The sequence below is a fragment of the Pseudophryne corroboree genome, chromosome 1 (genome assembly GCF_028390025.1).
Source record: "Pseudophryne corroboree isolate aPseCor3 chromosome 1, aPseCor3.hap2, whole genome shotgun sequence".
Lineage (NCBI taxonomy): Eukaryota > Metazoa > Chordata > Amphibia > Anura > Myobatrachidae > Pseudophryne > Pseudophryne corroboree.
In genome coordinates, this window is record NC_086444.1 from 137155947 (window position 1) to 137182154 (window position 26208).

The 26208-nt window shown below is 45.5% G+C and overlaps 1 protein-coding gene across 1 annotated transcript in view; it reads left to right on the forward strand.

Moving 5' to 3' along the window:
• The window catches only part of CWC27 (CWC27 spliceosome associated cyclophilin), a 643952-nt gene extending 622188 nt beyond the window's left edge, over window positions 1-21764 (forward strand). Inside the window, exon 14 of the mRNA XM_063963134.1 lies at window positions 20838-21764. Coding sequence (XP_063819204.1) covers window positions 20838-21000 — 163 coding nt within the window. The 3' untranslated portion in view covers window positions 21001-21764. The remainder of the gene's footprint in view (window positions 1-20837) is intronic.
• The last annotated feature ends 4444 nt before the right edge of the window (window positions 21765-26208 follow it).

Sequence of the window (26208 nt, forward strand, 5' to 3'; positions counted from 1 at the left end):
CGTAACTAGTATGTATGTATGTATAAAGAAAGAAAAAAAAACCACGGTTAGGTGGTATATACAATTATGGACGGGCTGCCGAGTGCCGACACAGAGGTAGCCACAGCCGTGAACTACCGCACTGTACTGTGTCTGCTGCTAATATATAGACTGGTTGATAAAGAGATAGTATACTCGTAACTAGTATGTATGTATAAAGAAAGAAAAAAAAACCACGGTTAGGTCACTGGTATATACAATTATGGACGGGCTGCCGAGTGCCGACACAGAGGTAGCCACAGCCGTGAACTACCGCACTGTACTGTGTCTGCTGCTAATATATAGACTGGTTGATAAAGAGATAGTATACTCGTAACTAGTATGTATGTATAAAGAAAGAAAAAAAAACCACGGTTAGGTCACTGGTATATACAATTATGGACGGGCTGCCGAGTGCCGACACAGAGGTAGCCACAGCCGTGAACTACCGCACTGTACTGTGTCTGCTGCTAATATATAGACTGGTTGATAAAGAGATAGTATACTCGTAACTAGTATGTATGTATAAAGAAAGAAAAAAAAACCACGGTTAGGTCACTGGTATATACAATTATGGACGGGCTGCCGAGTGCCGACACAGAGGTAGCCACAGCCGTGAACTACCGCACTGTACTGTGTCTGCTGCTAATATATAGACTGGTTGATAAAGAGATAGTATACTCGTAACTAGTATGTATGTATAAAGAAAGAAAAAAAAACCACGGTTAGGTGGTATATACAATTATGGACGGGCTGCCGAGTGCCGACACAGAGGTAGCCACAGCCGTGAACTACCGCACTGTACTGTGTCTGCTGCTAATATATAGACTGGTTGATAAAGAGATAGTATACTCGTAACTAGTATGTATGTATGTATAAAGAAAGAAAAAAAAACCACGGTTAGGTCACTGGTATATACAATTATGGACGGGCTGCCGAGTGCCGACACAGAGGTAGCCACAGCCGTGAACTACCGCACTGTACTGTGTCTGCTGCTAATATATAGACTGGTTAATAAAGAGATAGTATACTCGTAACTAGTATGTATGTATAAAGAAAGAAAAAAAAAACACTGTTAGGTGGTATATACAATTATGGACGGGCTGCCGAGTGCCGACACAGAGGTAGCCACAGCCGTGAACTACCGCACTGTACTGTGTCTGCTGCTAATATATAGACTGGTTGATAAAGAGATAGTATACTCGTAACTAGTATGTATGTATGTATAAAGAAAGAAAAAAAAACCACGGTTAGGTGGTATATACAATTATGGACGGGCTGCCGAGTGCCGACACAGAGGTAGCCACAGCCGTGAACTACCGCACTGTACTGTGTCTGCTGCTAATATATAGACTGGTTGATAAAGAGATAGTATACTCGTAACTAGTATGTATGTATAAAGAAAGAAAAAAAAACCACGGTTAGGTCACTGGTATATACAATTATGGACGGGCTGCCGAGTGCCGACACAGAGGTAGCCACAGCCGTGAACTACCGCACTGTACTGTGTCTGCTGCTAATATATAGAATGGTTGATAAAGAGATAGTATACTCGTAACTAGTATGTATGTATAAAGAAAGAAAAAAAAACCACGGTTAGGTCACTGGTATATACAATTATGGACGGGCTGCCGAGTGCCGACACAGAGGTAGCCACAGCCGTGAACTACCGCACTGTACTGTGTCTGCTGCTAATATAGACTGGTTGATAAAGAGATAGTATACTACTAATATTATATACTGGTGGTCAGGTCACTGGTCACTAGTCACACTGGCAGTGGCACTCCTGCAGCAAAAGTGTGCACTGTTTAATTTTAATATAATATTATGTACTCCTGGCTCCTGCTATAACCTATAACTGGCACTGCAGTAGTGCTCCCCAGTCTCCCCCACAATTATAAGCTGTGTGAGCTGAGCAGTCAGACAGATATATAATATATATAGATGATGCAGCACACTGGCCTGAGCCTGAGCAGTGCACACAGATATGGTATGTGACTGAGTCACTGTGTGCTGTGTATCGCTTTTTTCAGGCAGAGAACGGATTATAAATAAAAGTGGTGGTCACTGGTCACTATCAGCAAAACTCTGCACTGTACACTACTGAGTACTCCTAATGCTCCCCCAAATTAGTAAATCAAGTGTCTCTCTAATCTATTCTAATTCTAATCGGAGAGGACGCCAGCCACGTCCTCTCCCTATCAATCTCAATGCACGTGTGAAAATGGCGGCGACGCGCGGCTCCTTATATAGAATCCGAGTCTCGCGATAGAATCCGAGCCTCGCGAGAATCCGACAGCGTGATGATGACGTTCGGGCGCGCTCGGGTTAACCGAGCAAGGCGGGAAGATCCGAGTCGCTCGGACCCGTGAAAAAAAACATGAAGTTCTGGCGGGTTCGGATTCAGAGAAACCGAACCCGCTCATCTCTAATTATGACACACACTGTAATGACTGTGACACATTACGCCACGCATCACAATGCCCGTTATACATTATGCTACACACTACAATGCCCCTGAGATATTATACCACATACAATGCCCGTGATACAGTATACCACACACAATCATGTCTGTGACACATTGACACACACTGCAATACCTGTTATACATTATACCACACACTGCAATGCCCCTAAGACATTATGCCACATACAATGCCCGTGATACAGTTTACCACACACCGTCATGTCTGCAACACATTATGACACACACTGCAATACCTGTTATACATTATACCACACACTGCAATGCCCCTAAGACATTATGCCACATACAATGCCCGTGATACAGTTTACCACACACCGTCATGTCTGCAACACATTATGACACACACTGCAATACCTGTTATACATTATACCACACACTGCAATGCCCCTAAGACATTATGCCACATACAATGCCCGTGATACAGTTTACCACACACCGTCATGTCTGCAACACATTATGACACACACTGCAATACCTGTTATACATTATACCACACACTGCAATGCCCCTAAGACATTATGCCACATACAATGCCCGTGATACAGTTTACCACACACCGTCATGTCTGCAACACATTATGACACACACCGCAATGCCCGGTATACATTATACCACAATGTCCGTTATACATTATGCCACACACCGCAATGCCCATTATATATTATGCCACACACCGCAATGCCCATTACACATTAAGCCCTACAGTAAGGCTTCTAATTACTTTTAAATTACCTGATCGCTGCCATGGGTTTCATGATTTTGGTTCCATGCACGGTGCCAGGGGTTTTCATGCTCAGGGTGTCATGCTCGTTGCCTGGGGTTTCATGCGCTGGGTGTTATGCTCGTTGCCAGGGGGTAATGCTTGTTGTCAGGGATTTCATGCACTGGGTGCCATGGGCAGTAATGCAGCCCAAACCGCGCCCGGTCCCCCCCCCCCCCCCCCCCCCCGTTGCTGCCGCTGCCACCAGGGTAGCAAGTATGACCTCTTAGCATGTCTCCTCCATGGTGGCGGCCATTTTGGAGGGGACATTTATCAGATTGACATGCGGACGACTAGTCCGCATGTCAATCTGCTCTGAAAGTGGCAGCGCCCCCGCAGCCCTGCGCCTCCAAGCCTCCGCAGTGGCTGTGGGCTCAGTAGTTATGCCACTGGTTGAACACTGTGACTATGATGTCAACTAAACATAATTTGAAAATTGACTAAATGTTTTCAGCGTCATTTGTTGCTGTGATTCACTCTTATTTAAGTCCATAATTTCTGTGTTATTAGCAGAAATAAAATAAAAAATATTCTAGTCATTGCTCAAATTTTGTAGAAGTGACATTAACACACGGGTGCCTTGCCTACCTTGTATATGTTTGTGTTTTCATTGGACATTGTACAATTTTGTCTGCCTTTCAGTCTCCTGAAACCTGTGATTTATGGAGGTGTATAGGTCAGGAGTTTATTATGCTGAAAATCACAATAGCTGTTTTGTTTAAAAAATTTAGTGAGTCAAACACGTTGAAAGACAAACAGATGAAGAATTTAAAAAAGCTTTTGGAACTATTCATTTTGTTTGTTTTGTTACAAAAAAGGAAATGTTAAATGTATGAGTCCTGGGCTGAAATCCATAAGTATTATAATATCGCACAGTAAGTATACAATAAATAGTTCTGTTTACATTTTTTTGTTGTTTTTTTTAAATGAAAACTTTTTTTTTCCAACCAGGCAGGTTAAAATTTGTCTGCCATGTACCAGTTTTATTTGTATAATAACTTCAAACAATTGTCGCAATTGTCTTCCTGCAATTCTATTTTTGGAATTAAGAAAATAGTTTTTTTTTACATCCTAGAGGATGCTGGGGACTCCGTAAGGACCATGGGGATAGACGGGCTCCGCAGGAGACATGGGCACTTTAAGAAAGACTTTAGATCTGGTGTGCACTGGCTCCTCCCTCTATGCCCCTCCTCCAGACCTCAGTTTGATACTGTGCCCAGTGGAGACTGGGTGCTTTTCAGAGAGCTCTCCTGAGCTTTCTGACAGAAAGTATATTTGTTAGGTTTTTTATTTTCAGGGAGCCTGCTGGCAACAGACTCCCTGCATCGAGGGACTGAGGGGAGAGAAGCAGACCTACTTCTGTGAGTTTCAAGGCTCTGCTTCTTAGGCTACTGGACACCATCAGCTCCAGAGGGAGTCAGAACACAGGTCTCACCCTGGAGTTCGGCCCGGAGCCGCGCCGCCGTCCTCCTCACAGAGCTGGAAGAAAGAAGCCGGGTGAGTATGAGAAGAAAAGAAGACTTCAGAGGCGGCAGAAGACTTCATGATCTTCACTGAGGTAACGCACAGCAGTGCAGCTGTGCGCCTTTGCTCCCACACACCTCACACACGGCAGTCACTGTAAGGGTGCAGGACGCAGGGGGGGCGCCCTGGGCAGCAATATAAACCTCATTTCTGGCAAAAGATATATATATACAGCTAGGCACTGTATATATAAAGAGCCCCCGCCAGTTTTTATATTTAAGCAGGACAGAAGCCCACCGCAGAGGGGGCGAGGCTTCTCCCTCAGCACTCACCAGCGCCATTTTCTCCACAGCACAGTTGAGAGGAAGCTCCCCGGACTCTCCCCTGCTTATCCACGGTAAAAGGGGGTTTCAGAGAAGAGGGGGGGGGCACATAATTGGCAGCAAATAATAGTATTACAGCGCTACTGGGTAAACACATTGTGTGTTTTTCCTGGGGTATTAACGCTGGGTGTGTGCTGGCATACTCTTTCTCTATCTCTCCAAAGAGCCTTGTGGGGGAACTGTCTTCAGATAAGAGGATTCCCTGAGTGTGTGGTGTGTCGGTACGTGTGTGTCGACATGTCTGAGGTAAAAGGCTCTTCTAAGGAGGAGATGGAGCAAATGTGTGTGTGTGTGTGTGGTGTCTCCGTCGACAACGCAGACACCTGACTGGATATGTGGAATTAAGTGCTGAGGTAAATTTATTGCACAAAAGATTAGAGAACAGACAGGGAATCTACCCATGTCTGTCCCTATGTCGCAGGGACCTTCAGAGTCTCAAATGCCCACTATCCAAAATAAGACACTGATACCGACACGGAGTCTGACTCCAGTGTCGACTACGATGATGCAAAGTTACAGCCAAAACTGGCAGAAAAGTATTCAATATATGATTATTGTAATAAAAGATGTTTTGCATATCACTGATGACCCATCTGTCCCTGACACGAGGGTACACATGTTTAAGGGGAAGAAAGCTGAGATAACATTTCCCCCCTCTCATGAACCAAATGAATTTTTGTGAAAAAGAGCGGGAATCTCCAGACAAGAAACTGCAGTTTCCCAAAAGAATTCTCATGGCGTATCCTTTCCCTGCTAGGGCCAGGATACTATGGGAATCCTCCCCTAGGGTGGACAAGGCGTTGACACGTTTACCCAAAAGGTAGCGCTGACATACCAAGATACAGCTACCCTCAGGGATCCTGCAGATAGCATGCAGAAAAGTACTTTGAAGTCCATTTACACACATTCTGGTACACTACTCAGACCGGCGATGTGTGTCGGCATGGGTTTATAGCGCTGTAGCAGCGTGGACAGATACCTTATCAGCGGAGATTGAAACCCTAGATAAGGATACCATGTTATTGACCCTAGGATATATAAAAGATGCTCAAAGAGACATTGGTCTACTGGGTTCTAGAGTCAACGCTATGTCGATTTCTGCTAGACGTGTCCTGTGGAACATGCAATGGACAGGTGATGCCGACTAAAAGAGGCATATGGAGGTTTTACCTTACAAGGGTGAGGAATTGTGTGGAGAAGGGCTCTTGGACCTGGTCTCCACAGCTATAGCTGGTAAATGTGATCTTTTGCCTTATATTCCCTCACAGCCTAAGAAAGCACGACATTATCAAATGCAGTCCTTTCAGTCGCAGAAAAACAAGAAAGTACGAGGAGCGTCCTTTCTTACCATGACGCTGGGGCTCCGCTAAGGGAGTCCGCCCCAGTGGCAGCACGTCTTCGACTCTTCAGCCACATCTGAGTTCACTCACAGGTGGATCCCTGGGCAATAGAAATTGTTTTTCAGGGTTACAAGCTGGAATTCGAAGAGGTGCCTCCTTGACGGTTTTCCTTATCGGCCCTACCGGCTTCTCCCCCAGAAAGGGAGATAATATTAAATAAAATTCACACATTGTATCTCCAACAGGTGTTGCTCAAGGTTCCCCTCCTTCAACAAGGAAGGGGATATTACTCAACCTTGGCTGTAGTCCCGAAACCGGCCGGTTCGGTCAGACCTATTTTAAAATTAAAATCTCTGAACCTATACTTGAAAGGTTCAAATTCAAGGTGGAATCGCTCAGAGCGATCATCGCCAGCCTGGAAGGGGGGGATTTTATGGTGTATCTAGACATAAAGGCTGCATACCTTCATGTTCCCATTTATCCACCCCATCAGGCGTACCTGAGAATTACGGTACAGTATTGTCATTACCAATTTCAGGGTAATTGGCGGAAATGATGGTGCTCCTACGCAAGCAAGGAGTCACAATTATCCCATACTTGGACGATCTCCTAATAAGGGCGAAATCAAAAGAGCAGTTGTTGAACAGCGTGTCACTTTCGCTGAAGGTGTCACAGCAACTCGGCTGGATTCTCAATATCCCGAAGTCACAGTTGGTTCCTATAACTCGTCTGCCCTTCTTGGATATGATTCTGAATACGGACCAGAAATGGGTTTATCTTCCGATAGAGAAGGCCCAGGAACTAATGACTCTGGTAAAAAACCTATTAAAGCCAAAACAGGTGTCCGTGCATCACTGCACTCGGGTCCTGGGAAAGATGGTGGCATCTTACTGGGCCATTCCCTTCGGCAGGTTCCATGCGAGGACTTTCCAATAGGATCTACGGAACAAGTGGTCCGGTTCACATCTACAGATGCATCAGTTAATCACCCTGTCCCCTAGGGCCAGGGTGTCTCACCTATGGTGGCTGCAGAGTGCTCAGCTTCTGCAGGGTCGCAGGTTCGCCATCCAGGACTGGATTCTGGTAGCCACGGACGCGAGCCTCCGAGGTGGGGGAGCAGTCACACAGGGAAGAAACTTCCAAGGTCTTTGGGTCAAGTCAAAAAACTTGTATTCAAATCAACATCCTGTAGCTGAGGGCCATATACAACGCCCTTCGGCAAGCGGAAACATTGCTTCGCGACCTACCGGTTCTGATCCAGTCAGACAACATCACCACAGTGGCTCATGTAAACCGCCAAGGCGGCACAAAGAGCAGAGTGGAAATGGCAGAAGCCACCAGGAAAATCATGTAAGCGCATTTTCAGCAGTTCATTCCGGGAGTGGACAACTGAGAAGCAGACTTCCTCAGCAAACACGACCTGCATCCAAGAGAGGACTTCTTTAGGAAGCCTTCACACAGATTGCAAGTCAGTGGGAACTGCCACAGATGGACATGATGGCGTCCCGCCTCAACAAGAAGCTACAGAGGTATTGCACCAGGTCAAGAGACCCTCAGGCAGTAGCTGTAGATGCCCTAGTGACACCGTGGGTGTTCCAGTCGGTCTATGTATTTCCCCCTCTTCCTCTCATACCCAAGGTGTTGAGAATGGTAGGAGGGAGAGGAATGAGAACAATCCTCATTGATCCAGATTGGCCACTAAGGACCTGGTATCCGGATCTGCAGGAAATGCTCACAGAAGATCCGTGGCCTCTTCCTCTAAGACAGGACCGGTTGCAACAGGGGCCATGTCTATTCCAAGACTTACCGCGGCTGCGTTGGACGGCATGGCGGTTGAACGCCGGATCCTAGCGGATAAGGGTATTCCGGATGAGGTTATTCCTACGCTAATAAAGGCTAGGAAGGACATGACATCTAAACATTATCACCGTATATGGCGAAAATATGTTTCTTGGTGTGAGGCCAGGAATGCTCCTACGGAAGAATTCCATCTGGGCCGTTTCCTTCACTTCCTGCAAACTGGAGTGAATTTCGGCCTAAAATTAGGATCTATTAAGGTTCAGATTTCGGCCTTATCCATTTTCTTTCAAAAGGAATTGGCCTCTCTCCCTGAAGTACAAACTTTTGTGAAGGGAGTGCTGCATTTTCAGCCTCCTTTTTGTACCTCCGGTGGAGCCTTGGGACCTTAACGTGGTGTTAAGTTTCATTAAGTCACACTGGTTTGAACCACTTAAAACGGTGGAGTTGAAAAATCTCACTTGGAAGGTGGTCATGTTATTAGCCTTGGCTTCGGCTAGGCGAGTGTCGGAATTAGCGGCTTTATCACATAAAAGCCCCTATCTGGTTTTCCATATGGATAGAGCGGAATTGCGGACCCGTCCTCAATTCCTGCCAAAAGTGGTTTCATCCTTTCATATGAACTATTGTGGTGCCTGTGGCTACGCGTGACTTGGAGGATCCCGAGTCCCTTGATGTGGTCAGGGCTTTGAAAATTTACGTGGCCAGATCGGCTACAGTCAGAAAAACAGAAGCACTGTTTGTCATGTATGCAACCAACAAGATTGGTGCCCCTGCTTCAAAGTAGACTATTGCCTGCTGGATCTGTAACACGATTCAGCAGGCGCATTCTACGGCGGGATTGCCGTTACCTAAATCGGTCAAGACCCATTCCACTAGGAAGGTGGGCTCTTCTTGGGCGGCTGCCAGAGGGGTCTCGGCGCTACAGCTGTGCCGAGCTACTACTTGGTCGGGTTCAAACTCCTTTGCAAAGTTCTATAAGTTTGATACCCTGGCTGAGGAGGACCTCCTGTTTGCGCAACCGGTGCTGCAGAGTCATCCGCACTCTCCCGTCCGTTTGGGAGCTTTGGTATAATCCCCATGGTCCTTACGGAGTCCCCAGCATCCTCTAGGAAGTAAGAGAAAATAAGATTTTAAACCTACCGGTAAATCTTTTTCTCGTAGTCCGTAGAGGATGCTGGGCGCCCGTCCCATGGCCCTCATTCCGAGTTGTACGCTCGTTATTTTCCTTCTCATCGGTGCGATTTTCTGCTAACTGCGCATGCGCAATGTTCGCACTGCGGCTGCGTCAAGTAAATTTGCTAAGAAGTTTGGTATTTTTACTCACGGCATTACAAGGTTTTTTCATCGTTCTGGTGATCGGAGTGTGATTGACAGGAAGTGGGTGTTTCTGGGCGGAAACTGGACGTTTTATGGGTGTGTGAAAAAACGCTGCCGTTTCTGGGAAAAACGCGTGAGTGGCTGGAGAAACGGGGGAGTGCCTGGGCGAACGCTGGGTGTGTTTGTGACGTCAAACCAGGAACGAAACTGACTGAACTGATCGCAGTGGCAGAGTAAGTCTCGAGCTACTCAGAAACTGCTAAGAAATTTCTATTCGCAATTTTGCGAATCTTTCGTTTGCAATTCTGCTAAGCTAAGATTCACTCCCAGAGGGCGGCGGCTTAGCGTGTGCATTGCTGCGAAAAGCGACTAGCGAGCGAACAACTCGGAATGAGGGCCAAGTGCGGACTACTTCTGCAAGACTTGTATATAGTTATTGCTTAAATAAGGGTTATGTTATAGTCTCATCGGTCTTGGACTGATGCTATGTCGTTTTCATACTGTTAACTGGATAGTATATCCAGCCCTATAAGGAGTGATCCCACCTCCCTCAACAGACCTCACCCCCTCTTCAGACCACACCCTCATTAGGGCTGCTTCCATAAATTCCCCGGGCTGGTTTTCCATCCCAATCCGCCCCTGCTAGGCGGTCCTATCAAATTGTAGGTGGCAGGGATCAGAATCAGGTCCAGCCTAATGGCACACAGAGATGCGGGGTCCGGCCGAGCAGCTCCTCCTCCTAGCGCTCTGCTTGGCTGCCTGGCATAAGAGAGAGATGGGGGTTCCCACAAGGACAGGGCCCTGTGACCTGTGGCACGACCCGTGTGACAAGGACATGCCCCCTTGTCGTGTGCACACGCAAACTAGAATGCCCGGACTGTTTTAGAACTCCCGGCCCTGTGCATATGTGTCTGCAGATATGCCAGCATGCGTTTGGAGAGGCAGGGGAGGAGCTTTCTAACCTAGAACAATACACAGAGGGTGCCTGCATCACTGCAAGCATATAAAGACTCGGAGACAGATATACCCAAGAAAGACATATTATTTGCATGTGGTCAATGGCAGGTGCATATAGCAGATGAGGGTGGTGAGCATTGTAATTGGCTGTTTTGTATCTCTATATATTTTTTCCCCCTATTCCCAAAGTATTGTAAACATCAGTAACTAGTCCTCACTAAGTTTAAAAGTAAAATGCTTGGTAAGATTGTCCACCAAAAATGTTTCTGATTTCACTGAACGGTGATTCGTAACTTTCATGACCATGATGTACTAGCCCCAGAGATCTGCCAGACAGAAGAAAATGAAAGAAAAGCACATACACTTTTGCATGCAAAACACTGATAATCTAGATCATGTTTTGCACTTTGACCCCCTGTGGTCCAGCTTATTATATACAGTAAACGATAACCCACTATGGGTTTGTTTTCAATTATACTAGAGCAGGGATCTCTTCTTAATGTATACACTTATATATGGCTGCATACAGTATACTGGGGTAAATTTACTAAGGTAGGAGTTTTTTTTTAGAACTGGTGATGTTACCTACAACAATTAATCAAATTATATCTATTATCTTATAGAAGCAGCTAGACAAATGTTAAGTAGAATCTGACTGGTTGCTATGAGCAACATGACCAGTTCTAAAAAAACTCCCACCTTAGTAAATCTTGTCCACTGTATACGCAGAACACACACACACGTACTCATAAATAACATACAGTAAGATACTGTACATATCCAAGTTATTTTTTTCTTCCGTATTCAGAGCATTTCCTACACATTTAGAAAAAAGGAAGTTCCAGAATAAATAATAAGATTTTAAACCTACCGGTAAATCTTTTTCTCGTAGTCCGTAGAGGATGCTGGGGACTCCGTAAGGACCATGGGGATAGACGGGCTCCGCAGGAGACATGGGCACTTTAAGTTCAGTTAGAGAAACTGTGCCCAGAGGAGACGGACAGTACGAGGAAAGGATCTTTGTTAATCCAACGGCAAGATTCATACCAGCCACACCAATCACACTTGAGGCCTTCCTTGACGTCTGTTGCTGCAGACCAGGGGCGGATTGGGAACTGAAAGTGTGCCTGTAAAATCTTGTAGAAGTTCCAGCGACATAGGCAGCGCAATAGGTATAACATACCGTGTAGCCATGGCAGCAACACTGGATGACAGAGTTGCTGTACTGCAGAGATGGAATAACAGAATGAATGGGGACAATGCAGTGTACTGAGTGCAGTGGGCTGTCTGTCATGTGGGGGGCTGGGGCCACATGATAACATAACAGGCCTTGCAGACACATAAGCCTTCCGGGAATTATCCTGGTGAGCCCTATGGGTAATCCGCCGCCTAGCATTTGGGTGCTTGGAATCGCAACAGGGGATATGGTTGGAGCACACAGAGGTGCATCCATGTCATAGTAGGCATGGCCACAACTCCCATTGAAATATTACCACACTATGGCCCTCATTCCGAGTTGTTCGCTCGGTAAATTTCATCGCATCGCAGAGATTTTCCGCTTAGTGCGCATGCGCAATGTCCGCACTGCGACTGCGCCAAGTAAATTTGCTATGAAGATAGGATTTTTACTCACGGCTTTTTCTTCGCTCCGGCGATCGTAGTGTGATTGACAGGAAATGGGTGTTACTGGGCGGAAACACGGCGTTTTATGGGCGTGTGGATAAAAACGCTACCGTTTCCGGAAAAAACGCGGGAGTGGCTGGAGAAACGGAGGAGTGTCTGGGCGAACGCTGGGTGTGTTTGTGACGTCAAACCAGGAACGACAAGCACTGAACTGATCGCAGATGCCGAGTAAGTCTGAAGCTACTCTGAAACTGCTACGAGGTGTGTAATCGCAATATTGCGAATACATCGTTCGCAATTTTAAGAAGCTAAGATTCACTCCCAGTAGGCGGCGGCTTAGCGTGTGCAATACTGCTAAAATCGCCTTGCGAGCGAACAACTCGGAATGAGGGCCTATAATGGGAAGTGTGTCCGGTATGAACAACAGAATGATCCAGCTGTGTCCTTTACACCAGGGCAATATGCTGCAGAATCAGATTATTACTTATTGGCTGTGCCGGGTGGGTGCTAGTAGTATAAATAATTCCTCACATTCATCCCCTGTGGCTGCATGCAGGCCAGATCTAAACAATACATATTTTTGGGGTGAAGAGAGAATTATTAATTAAATCATTGCCTGCATTCAGAACTGAATAACCAGTGCTTTAAACGCTGAAGTTGACCAGTTTGTGTAACTACTGTATATCACCTTGATAAGAGAATATTTAAAACCATTGTGCTAGGTTATAACTAGTGCACTAGTGAAGTGTGCTGCAGAACACCTGCTTTATATATCAGTGCAATGCAGTTTCTTGTGGGTTTTTTCCCCCTATAATTACAATAGAGTAAACTGGTGTTTTCAAACATTGAATGAATCCCCAGCGGTGTAAAGTAACATCTGCAAGAGTAATGAACAAGTCCTTGGCTGTTCTTGCAGTGAGGAAGCCTGCAGCTGATCAGCTCTGCCTCATTTGTAGGTGTCACTGCAGCAGGGATTAGTTTAGAAGATTCCAGGCAACGTGACATACTGGCCAAGCCAAAGAAAACCTCCAAGCTAAAATACATCTCATTTTCAGCCATTGTTTAACCAAAACAGGAACCAATTATGACACGTTTCAGGGATGATCAGTGTGTAACCGCACTGTTTACGGATATTGTTCCGTCCCAGCACATGTTCAAAATGTTCATTTAGTATGTAGCTTTGGCAGCCCCCAATCCTTAATAAACACAGCTTTTTTTTTCGTTATCATCATCAATTGCAGTCTTTTAAGACTATTAAACACATTTTGCTGCTTATAGTCCAATATCATGTAAATGGAGCTGTGTGCACACTGTTTTATATAAATGTTCACTTCAGTTTCACGGTTGCCTGTAGCCCACAAACATGTTAATGCTCTGTAAATGCAATGACACTCAATTATTACTTATGGAAGTGTCACGACATTAGAAATATCTTTATTACATGCAAGGGCATAGGTGCAGCTACTCAGGGGTCCAACTCTAATGGAGGAGGGCTGTCTTCCTTGGCTGCCCCATGTTTCTACTGTATGTGAGGGGGGAGGGGGGGTTTGCAATGTTGCAATGGGGCATAAAAATGCTAGTTATGCTCCTGATTACATGTGTCAAGATTTTGCATGTTTACTAAAATGTATTGCTCTGGTGAAAGTGCTCCTTCAAGTGCGGTCTTCCACAAAATGCCAACATTATCATGGGTTCCGCAGCTCAGTACATAAGGATTACACATAGAGCAGGTTGCACATATGCGTAATAAAACAGACAAGACACCTTGCACTTCATGGTCATTGGCAGAATGTAAGTTACCAGTTTGGAATTCAGTGGAACTCCCAAATGTTGAGAGAGAGAGAGGCCTTATTTCAGAGTTTTTCTCTTACGTCCTAGAGGATGCTGGGGACTCCGTAAGGACCATGGGGAGAGACGGGCTCCGCATGAGACATGGGCACTTTAAGAAAGACTTTAGATCTGGGTGTACACTGGCTCCTCCCTCTATGCCCCTCCTCCAGACCTCAGTTTACTACTGTGCCCAGAGGAGATAGGGTGCATTTCAGGGAGCTCTCCTGAGTTTCCTGTCAGAAAGTATATTTGTTGGTTTTTTATGTTCAGGGAGCACTGCTGGCAACAGACTCCCTGCATCGAGGGACTGAGGGGAGAGAAGCAGACCTACTTCTGTGAGTTTCAAGGCTCTGCTTCTTAGGCTACTGGACACCATTAGCTCCAGAGGGATTTAGAACACAGGTTTCACCATGGAGTTCGTCCCGGAGCCGCGCCGCCGTCCCCCTCGCAGAGCCGGAAGATAGAAGCCGGGTGAGTATGAGAAGAAAAGAAGACTTCAGAGGCGGCAGAAGACTTCATGATCTTCACTGAAGTAACGCACAGCACTGCAGCTGTGCGTCATTGCTCCCATACACCTCACACACGGCGGTCACTGTAAGGGCGCAGGGGGGGGGGGGGCGCCCTGGGCAGCATGTAAACCTCTTTTCTGGCAAAATAGGATATATACAGCTAACCACTGTATATATAAAGAGCCCCCGCCAGTGTACAGTATATTTGAGCGGGACAGAAGCCCGCCGTCGAGGGGGTGGGGCTTCCCCCTCAGCACTCACCAGCGCCATTTTTTCTCCACAGCACCGCTGAGAGGAAGCTCCCCGGACTCTCCCCTGCTTATACCACGGTAGAAAAGAGGGTTTTAAAGAAGAGGGGGGGGCACATAATTCGGTGCAGATAATATATAACAGCGCTACTGGGTAAAACATTAAATTACTGTGTTTTTTTCCTGGGTCATATAGCGCTGGGGTGTGTGCTGGCATACTCTCTCTCTGTCTCTCCAAAGGGCCTTGTGGGGGAACTGTCTTCAGATAAGAGGGTTCCCTGAGTGTGTGGTGTGTCGTTACGTGTGTGTCGACATGTCTGAGGTAAAAGGCTCTCCTAAGAAGGAGATGGAGCAAATGTGTGTGTGTGGTGTCTTAGTCGACAACGCCGACACCTGACTGGATATGTGGAATTAAGTGCTGAGGTAAATTTATTGCACTAAAGATTAGAGAACAGACAGGGAATCTACCCATGTCTGTCCCTATGTCGCAGGGACCTTCAGAGTCTCAAAACGCCCACTATCCAAAATAATAGACACTGATACCGACACGGAGTCTAACTCCAGTGTCGACTACGATAATGCAAAGTTACAGCCAAAACTGGCAGAAAAGTATTTAATATATGATTATTGTAATAAAAGATGTTTTGCATATCACTGATGACTCATCTGTCCCTGACACGAGGGTACACATGTTTAAGGGGAAGAAAGCTGAGGTCAATTTCCCTCCTCTCATGAAGAAAAAGAGCGGGAATCTCCAGACAAGAAACTGCATATTCCCAAAAAGAATTCTCATGGCGTATCCTTTCCCTGCTAGGGCCAGGATACGATGGGAATCTTCCCCTAGGGTGGACAAGGCATTGACACGTTTACCCAAAAGGTAGCGCTGACTTAACAGCTATCCTCAGGGATCCTGCAGATAGCATGCAGTAAAAGTACTGTGAAGTCCATTTACACACATTCTGGTACACTACTCAGACCGGCGATTGTGTCGGCATGGGTTTATAGAGCTGTAGCGGCGTGGACAGATACCTTATCAGCGGAGATTGACACCCTAGATAAGGATACCATGTTATTGACCCTAGGATATATATATATATATATATATAAAAGATGCTGTCTTATATATAAGACATGCCCAAAGAGACAGTGGTCTACTGGGTTCTAGAGTCAACGCTATGTCGATTTCTGCTAGACGTGTCCTGTGGAACATGCAATGGACAGGTGATGCCGACTAAAAGAGGCATATAGAGGTTTTACCTTACAAGGCTGAGGAATTGTGTGGGGGAGGGCTCTCGGACCTGGTCTCCACAGCTATAGCTGGTAATTCTGATCTTTTGCCTTATATCCCCTCACAGCCTAAGAAAGCACGACATTATGAAATGCAGTCCTTTCGGTCGCAGAAAAACAAGAAAGTACGAGGAGCGTCCTTTCTTACCAAAGGTAAGGGCACATCTAGTTCCCTGGAACAGAAGTCCTCCCCGCCCTCTACTAAATCCACCGCACGTCTTCGACTCTTCAGCCACATCTGAATTCACTTACGGGTAGATCCCTGGGCGATAAATCTCAGGGTTATGAGCTGGAATTCGAAGAGGTGCCTCCTCGCCGGTTTTCCTTATCGGACCTACCGGCTTCTCCCCCAGAAAGGGAGATAATATTAAATACAATTCACACATTGTATCTCCAACAGGTGGTGCTCAAGGTTCCCCTCCTGCAACAAGGAAGGGGATATTACTCAACCTTGGCTGTAGTCCCGAAACCAGACGGTTCGGTCAGACCTATTTTAAAATTAAAATCTCTGAACCTATACTTGAAAAGGTTCAAATTAAAAATGGAATCGCTCAGAGCGATCATCGCCAGCCTGGAAGGGGGAGATTTTATGGTGTGTCTAGACATAAAGGCTGCATAACTTCATGTTCCCATTTATCCACCCCATCAGGCGTACCTGAGAATTGCGGTACAGTATTGTCATTACCAATTTCAGGGTAATTGGCGGAAATGATGGTGCTCCTACGCAAGCAAGGAGTCACAATTATCCCATACTTGGACGATCTCCTAATAAGGGCGAGATCAAAAGAGCAGTTGTTGAACAGCGTGTCACTTTCGCTGAAGGTGTCACAGCAACACAGCTGGATTCTCAATATCCTGAAGTCACAGTTGGTTCCTATGACTCGTCTGCCCTTCTTGGGTATGATTCTGGATACGGACCAGAAATGGGTTTACCTTCAGATAGAGAAGGCCCAGGTAATCATGACTCTGGTCAGGAACCTGTTGAAACCAAGACAGGTGTCAGTGCATCACTGCACTCGAGTCCTGGGAAAGATGGTGGCATCATACGAGGCCATTCCCTTCGGCAGGTTCCATGCGAGGACTTTCCAATGGGACCTTCTGGACAAGTGGTCCGGGTCACATCTACAGATTCATCAGTTGATCACCCTATCCCCCAGGGCCAGGGTATATCTCCTGTGGTGGCTGCAGAGTGCTCACCTTCTAGAGGGCCGCAGGTTCGGCATTCAGGACTGGATCCTGGTGACCACGGACGCGAGCCTCCGAGGTTGGGGAGCAGTCACACAGGGAAGAAATTGCCAAGCTCTTTGGTCAAGTCAAGAGACTTGTCTTCACATCAACATCTTGTAACTAAGGGCCATATACAACGCCCTACGTCAAGCGGAGACCTTACTTCGCGACCAACCGGTTCTGATCCAATCAGACAACGTCACCGCAGTAGCTCATGTAAACCGCCAAGGCGGCACAAGGAGCAGAGTGGCGATGGCGGAAGCCACCAGAATTCTTCGCTGGGCGGGGAATCATGTAAGCGCACTGTCAGCAGTGTTCATTCCGGGAGTGGACAACTGGGAAGCAGACTTCCTCAGCAGACGCGACCTACATCCTGGAGAGTGGGGACTTCATCAGGAAGTTTTCACACAGATTGCAAGTCGGTGGGGATTGCCACAGATAGAGATGATGACGTCCCGCCTCAACAAAAAGCTACAGAGGTATTGCGCCAGGTCAAGAGACCCTCAGGCAGTAGCGGTAGATGCCCTAGTGACACCGTGGGTGTTCCAGTCAGTCTATGTATTTCCTCCTCTTCCTCTCATACCCAAGGTGTTGAGAATAATAAGGAAAAGAGGAGTGAGAACAATCCTCATTGTTCCAGATTGGCCACGAAGGACCTGGTATCCGGAAGTGCTTACAGAAGATCCGTGGCCTCTTCCTCTAAGACAGGACCTGTTGCAACGGGGGCCATGTCTGTTCCAAGACTTACCGCGGCTGCGTTTGACGGCATGGCGGTTGAACGCCGGATCCTTGCGGAAAAAGGCATTCTGGATTAGGTCATTCCTACGCTGATAAAGGCTAGGAAGAATGTGACATCTAAACATTATCACCGTATATGGCGAAAATATGTTTCTTGGTGTGAGGCCATGAGTGCTACTACGGAAGAATTCCATCTGGGCCGTTTCCTTCACTTCCTACAAACTGGAGTGAAATTGGGCCTAAAATTAGGCTCCATTAAGGTTCAGATTTTGGCCCTATCCATTTTCTTTCAAAATGAATTGGCTTCTCTCCCACAAGTTCAGACTTTTGGGAAGGGAGTGCTGCATTTTCAGCCTCCTTTTTGTACCTCCGGTGGAGCCTTGGGACCTTAACGTGGTGTTAAGTTTCCTTAAGTCACACTGGTTTGAACCACTTAAAACGGTAGAGTTAAAATATCTCACTTGGAAGGTGGTCATGTTATTAGCCTTGGCTTCGGCTAGGCGAGTGTCGGAATTGGCGGCTTTGTCACATAAAAGCCCCTATCTGGTTTTCCATATGGATAGAGCGGAATTGCAGACCCGTCCTCAATTCCTGCCAAAAGTGGTTTCATCCTTTCATATGAACCAACCTATTGTGGTGCCTGTGGCTACGCGTGACTTGGAGGATTCCGAGTCCCTTGATGTGGTCAGGGCTTTGAAAATTTACGTGGCCAGAGCGTCTAGAGTCAGAGAAACAGAAGCACTGTTTATCCTGGATGCGACCAACAAGATTGGTGCCCCTGATTCAAAGCAGATTATTGCTCGCTGGATCTGTAACACGATTCAGCAAGCGCATTCTACGGCTGGATTGCCGTTACCAAAATCGGTCAAGGCCCATTCCACTAGGAAAGTGGGCTCTTCTTGGGCGGCTGCCCGAGGGGTCTCGGCACTACAGCTGTGCCGAGCTGCTACTTGGTCGAGGTCAAACTCCTTTGCAAAGTTCTATAAGTTTGATACGCTGGCTGAGGAGGACCTCCAATTTGCTCAGTCGGTGCAGCAGAGTCATCCGCACTCTCCCGCCCGTTTGGGAGCTTTGGTATAATCCCCATGGTCCTTACGGAGTCCCCAGCATCCTCTAGGACGTAAGAGAAAATAAGATTTTAAACCTACCGGTAAAACTTTTTCTCGTAGTCCGTAGAGGATGCTGGGTGCCCGTCCCAAGTGCGGACTACTTCTGCAATACTTGTATATAGTTATTGCTTAAATAAGGGTTATATGTTTTAGTTGCATCGGTTTTTAACTGATGCTGTGTTGTTTCATACTGTTAACTGGGTAGTTTATCACAAGTTATACGGTGTGGATGGTGTGGGCTGGTATGAATCTTGCCCTTGGATTAACAAAAATCCTTTCCTCGTACTGTCCGTCTCCTCTGGGCACAGTTTCTCTAACTGAGGTCTGGAGGAGGGGCATAGAGGGAGGAGCCAGTGCACACCCAGATCTAAAGTCTTTCTTAAAGTGCCCATGTCTCCTGCGGAGCCCGTCTATCCCCATGGTCCTTATGGAGTCCCCAGCATCCTCTACGGACTACGAGAAAAATATTTACCGGTAGGTTTAAAATCTTATTTTTTTTTCTGTTGTTTTAAACTGTTTTTAAAGCTTCGTGGTGGAATGGGTAGCCCCACCTGGATCTAGTTTCTGTGCTTTCTTTGTGTAAAATAGATTGCATTGTTCTTCAAAGTGGAGACTTTATGTCAAAGATTGTGTCCAAATTATGGGATTACAGGTGCGTTCCTCACAGAGGCTAGAAGCTTTTTCTTTTATGTAAATTTACTTTATGTGGGGGATGGTCCAGTGAGGGTTTGAAGCAGAGAACTCCGTGCTCTTTGTCCAGAAGATCATAGAAGTAGAGATTCTGCAAGACATTGTGCAAAAACAAACCTAAAGGTATTTAGGTAGTGTCATTTTCTTCAGACTCTGGGATTTCACGTGGATATTGCTACATTTGGACCTGCTCTGTACATATAGTGTATTTTCATATGGCTCTGCTCTTTAAATATTGCATGTTTTCCTTCGGGACGTCATTCCTTTCCATCGTCATTTCTTGTTCTGCACCTTCTAAGTATTTGCAGACATTGGGGTAAATTTACTAAGATGGGAGTTCTGTCTAAGATGGGATGTTGCCCATAGCAACCAGTCAGATTCTGCTTCTCGTTTACTGTATCTAGCACCTTGTAGAAGACCAAACCTGCAAAGTGATTGGTTGCTATGGGCAACATCCAATTTTAAATAGAACTCCCATCTTAGTAAATTTACCCCATTGTCTGCTTTTCACCCCAGTGAATCTGTTCTGGAACTTAATGATGTGGTTTCAGCTCTATTATGAGAGCTCTTATCTCCATGTGTATGGCCAATTACTCTAGAGCCATGTTCTCCGTTGCTGAGCACAGTATACATAATAAGTAGAGATGAGCGGATTCGGTTTTACTCTGTTCTCAAAACCGAATCTTATTGGCTCACGGATGTCACGTGTTTTGGATAGCCAATAAGATTCGGTTTTGAGAACCGAGTAAAACCGAATCCGCTCATCTCTAAGAAGGTGCTGCAGTCCAACGTATACATGTACCTTATCTACACACTTAAACTTTGTCACAATAAAATCTTAATATTATCATACATCTTTCCCTTTCCGGTCATGAAATGCAGCTAACATAAGGTGATAACCACCAGTCAGGATTATTTATTCCATCACGTATGTCTGTGGTGCAATGTGCACTGTCGTTTTTATTCTCTTTATATTTATAGCTGAATGTATTGACAGTGGTTTTCACATTGTAGTTTTTACATCTTAATTTATTATTATTTTTCAGGATGTCTCACGTGCTTCAGTTTGATGAGAAAAGTCGGAAGGTCAAAGATGCCACCATGCAAGATGAAGACACGTTTGAGATATACGATCCACGGAATCCGGTCAATAAAAGGAGAAGAGAAGAAAGCAAGAAGCTGATGAAGCAGAAGAAAGAAAGGCGATAAATGAGTCCTGCATTGTAAGACATACAGTATCTATTCATACCCTGTTTGGAGTCAGCCCTAAAATGCTATTCTTGTGCATTTTTATGTAGGAAGCAATTCTCTATTAAAGAATGCAAGAATAACTTTCAGAGAATTTCAACAGAAGTAACCGTGTACAAAATTAGTGTTGCCCACATCAATCAGTCATGCATCTTTTCTGTCCTTGTTACCTTCCTTAGAGCCATCCATTTATCGAAACAGGAGAGCAGGAGATGAAGGTTAAGAACAACCTGTAGCCAGAGCAGTACGATGTTAGCACAGAGAATCGATATGTTTATAGGTGAAAGAGCTAGGAAACATGAGGGGAAATGTATTAAGCGTTCTAGAGAGTGGAGAGGTTGCACATAGCAACCAATTTATACGTAGCATTTATCAAGTACATGATATAAAATTATAGGTAGAAGCCAATTGGTTGCTATGGGCAACTTCACTCTTAAGCAGGCTTGATACATTTTCCCTTAAGCGTCCAACTGAGCCCTCTAAATGTTAACAGCAGCACCGAGTAATTTGAGGCTTTTGTAAAATTGCCGTTGACCCCATTTTTATGTGAAATAAACAAATACATTAAGCATGTAGTTTAAGTCACCAGCATTTAAATGTACATGTTTTCTAGCTTCTCTGATGTTGCACAGTACGTGTCGGGCGTAGTATTGTACTCAGTAAAATTATTTTAAGGTTATGTGTTTTTCTTTACAGTGTACAATAAATAAAATGTTTTGAGCTGATTTTGGATCTGATATGACGGTTATTATTTATTTTTTCAGATTTTATTTCATAAAATACAAAATGGACTGAATCATAGAGATCTGTTTATTTTTTTATTTCCATTTATGTATATATTCTAGACACGAAAGGACAAAGTAAGGGCAACCACCTGTTTAGCATACCAACAACTCGGCACATAAATAACAGGAAAAAGCAGAAACATAAGCTGCACCCATAAATATCGTCACACTTAAGCGCTGAAAATCCGCCTCAAAATATGTTATCGAAGTGTGGTGTTAGTACTGGAATCTTTCCCCACGTAATCCATATGCCACTATGTAAGCGGAATTGCGGCTCTGAATTGAAATAGGCAAGAGTGAAAATGTCTCTTTACATCCATCCATCCTGCAGCCGCTGTGTTACTTTCCTGTTCTACATAAATTGCCCTTTTAGTTTGTCATAAATTTGTTTCATCATAAGGTATTTTATTGAAAGAGTCCACATGGTTGTAATGTATTGTGTAATATGATCTAGTACTGTGTGTAGCTATTAAGCAATCATAGTATATCATTGTATATAAAGGGTACTTGTTCTAATACACAAATACACATTGGCGCATACATATGTGGCATGTAAATTCTTGACATACTTCATATGGACATGTAAAATAAACCTTTTTTGCCAATATCCATGTGTCGCGGTAACAAGATCCTTTCCTACAGCTCTAGGAACATGATACGTGTTGCTTTTAAGCTTTGTTTTGCCTGACTTTTCCTAATTTAATAAGCCTTTGATCTTGTTTTCCTATTTAGGGTTCCCCCTGTGTCTGTAATGACTTAATTCCTTTACTGCGTTTTTGTTTTCACCTCTGCTGCAGGGCTTTCTCTAGCATGCTTAACTTTCACACATTAGGCAAGACTTCTCTAACATCACCTATTTGTGTTCATCTGTTTCCCATGCATTCTGCCTTCATAAAAGTAATGCTGGTCACCTGGACCTGGAAAGTGACCCACGTATAGAGAACAATGGTCGCTGAGGTCAGAAGTGGCAGCTGATTAGCAGGGGGCAGATTTTCCTTCGGATGTTTTATTTTGAATAATGAATATTGTAAGGATTCTGTTTAATATCCCTTGAAAAGAAATATCAAACGGTTTTGAAAACCATTCCAGCAACTGACTTCCTGTGAATGGAATATAACAATGCTATCAGTAGAGGTGTGGCGTATAATATATCCATCTGCCCGCCAGATTTATGCACTATTTGTAGTGCTGTGCCCACCCTTCCTTGGCAGATTGGCAGCATAGATAAGAAAAGGGTTTGTGTGAGAAAATGTTTGCCCGCAGTTGTAACTCCTAAATATAGTCTCTATGTGGCACATACATCTTGTCATAACTTGTTACAAGCTTGTATATTGTAGGGATTAATGCACCCTGTACAGATATCTGGATTTCTGAAATCTGTACAAGAGAATGGTCTAGCTAGAACCCTGTGCCAGCTTCTAGTATTACTATAACTTATTTATGCTTCTTATATGGATTAAAACCTACAGTGTTTCATAAGCCTTAAAACGAAGTGGCAAACTCAGTAACGTGGTTCCACAATAGGGGGCTGTCTGGGGGCGTGGCAATGTGATTGTGTCATTGCGGCCCTTCCCCCGCTTTACAATGTCCTTATTACTGGCATTGTGGGGTGTGGCTAGAAGGATGCAATTCAGAGCAAATTGTGTCATCACCCTGCCTACTTTTCCTCCGTGAGCGGGATTCAGGAGACTTTCCCACTTTTCCGGGTGGCTGAGCGTGCCACCTGATTTTCGGGAGCCTCCCAGCCGTTGCGGGAGACTAGACAAGTATGTTTTTAATACATCCGGGTGGTACTGAATTTCTTATTGCCGCAGATAGAAGCCTGATATTTGATAAATGGGCCCTTAAGTGCTGTCCAAGATTCATTATAGTTGTACAAACTTATTTCCAAATTTTGACCATTTTATTTGCAGTTTTGTACCATGGTATTGAAACTACATTAGCTAATTTGTTTCTGGGTTATTGAGAATGAACGCGCATACTGTAGGAAATAACAGTCCTTATGTAGAGATTGTTCATATTTATATAAAGCTTTACTGTATTGTTGCGTCTAGAGTGGGAAGGAAAAACTACGACCATCATTACTTTCATATAGTCATGGGAATAAAGTCAATTTGGAATTCACATACATGGTATATGTTGAGCAAATTGATTTTTTAAGATACGGATATTATAGTTCAGTAACAGCGGTTGATCAGTAAGACTCATTTTATACACATTTACAGTACATACTTACTGTACATGCCGCAACTCTTAGACCTTCAACGGTTTAAACATGGTTAGAGGGTGAATATACAGTAGATGTGTTTTATTAAGAAAGTATGAGGGAATGGATATATAATGTAGGTACTTTCTAAAGGTTTCCTTGAGTGATAGCTAATTAATGCTAACAAGTGAGTGTATATACAGGGCGGGATGTAACCCGAGTTTGGTGGCCCCGCGTGATGCCCTTACAGGGCAAAACCGTGCCTTGTAAGTGATTGCCCCTTTAAAAAAATGTTAGCGTACGGCTGGCATCCCGCCTAGTTGCCGAACTCGGGTGTCATTAAATCCAGCCCCAGTCTTGTTTTATTACTGTGTTCTCAAATGTAAGACGCAATGAAATATGCAAGCACTATATAAAGAAATGTTAATAGTGATTATATGTGGAGGATTGTATTTCTACCACATCATTTCAAGAGCATGATAATGTGAAGATACAATGTAGCCAGTAGCCAGTTTACCAGTAGAGAGGAGTAATGACAGAGCCACAGCAGGGCTCAAAATGACACGTGATGTACAGTAGCCTATGCAGCGAGTGTTGTCAATAAATGGTACGAGCAACAGAGTTGGCATATATAAGCAAATAAAACATCCAGGCGGTATATAGAAGCAGAGTCAGGGTCACAAGCAGAGGGGGGTCCAGGCGCCGTTCTACTAGCAGAGTCCGGTTCACACAACGTTTTTATTAGCATAGTCAAGGTCACAAGCACAGGTCAGGATAAAAGGCACAACAGCAGACACAATGAGTACGGGTAGACTAGTGTGAAATGCTGTATCCAGCAGGATCTGCTACTAAAGTCTGCTATCGAAGGCAGCTAGCACCATATAGTCCACAGTATGTTGTCAGCCTATAGATGAGCAGAGCAGTTGTAGCGAGTTTCAGACGACCACTCGGAGCCTGCAGATTTTCAAAATAAGTTTTTATTCCAGCGCAATGACTTCTTACACAGGAATACCAGCAATTCAGTAACAGTACAGCTCATACATGGAACAGCATTTACTGGAACATATACAGCACAGAGAGAGGTGCCAAAGGTGCACTGTCCCATCTCTCACACTGACTGGCTTACATAGGGGGTCGTTCCGAGATTATCGTAGCTGTGCTAAATTTAGCACAGCTACGATCATTCACACTGACATGCGGGGGGACGCCCAGCACAGGGCTATCCCGCCCCACATGTCAGTGCCGGCCCCCCCCCACCCCGCAGAAGTGCAGAGGCATCGCACAGCGGCGATGCCTTTGCACTTCAAGAGTAGCTCCCGACCAGCGCAGCTTTAGCGTGCTGGCCGGGAGCTACTCATCGCTCCCCGGCCCGCAGCGGCTGCGTGTGTCACACGCAGCCGCTGCGGCCCGCCCCCCACGAAACAGCGGGCAAACGCCGCCATTCCACCCCCGCCCAGCGACCGCCGTTGCCGTCTGCACATGCGCAGTTCTGACCCGATCGCACCGCTGCGATAAACTGCAGCGTGCGATCGGGTCAGAATGACCCCCATAATCAGGTTTTTTTGTACCTTCGCTCCTCTTAATTGAGAAAAGGGTGTGGTACTTTCCTGAAGCATAGAAGGTTATCCCATTCCTCAAATATGGGAGACTTCCACTCTGCCACATACCTCCCCAATTAAAGGAAGAGTCACACTCCTACCTGCCCTCTTTGCTCCACAAATACATGCCGCCTCTCCTGCCAACTGACTTCCTCCCACTCCTGCCTCCTAGATTTTACCCGTGCTGCTCCCTGCTTCTGGAATTCTCTCCCTATCAGACTCTCCACCTCTCTACAAAACTTTAAACAGGCTTTCAAGACTCACCACTACATCAATGCCATTCAGCTCAATGGCGGATCCAGCAGGGGGCGATAAGGGCGATCGCCCCCCGTAACACACAGCTCCAGCACCCGCCCACCTACTGAATCTACAGTTAGCCCTGTAACCCTGTACAGAGCAGAGGCCGGCGGCGACCTGAACAGCACTCACTTCCGCTGCGCAGTTATACAGCAGTGGCGCCAGTGGCAGCATCACCTCTCAGCGGCTGATGCTTCTGATCCAATCACGAGCGGCAGAGGCAGATTGGACTGCCAGTATATTTCACGCTGTGATGACAGCTTGTCCGGGCCCGGCCACCCTC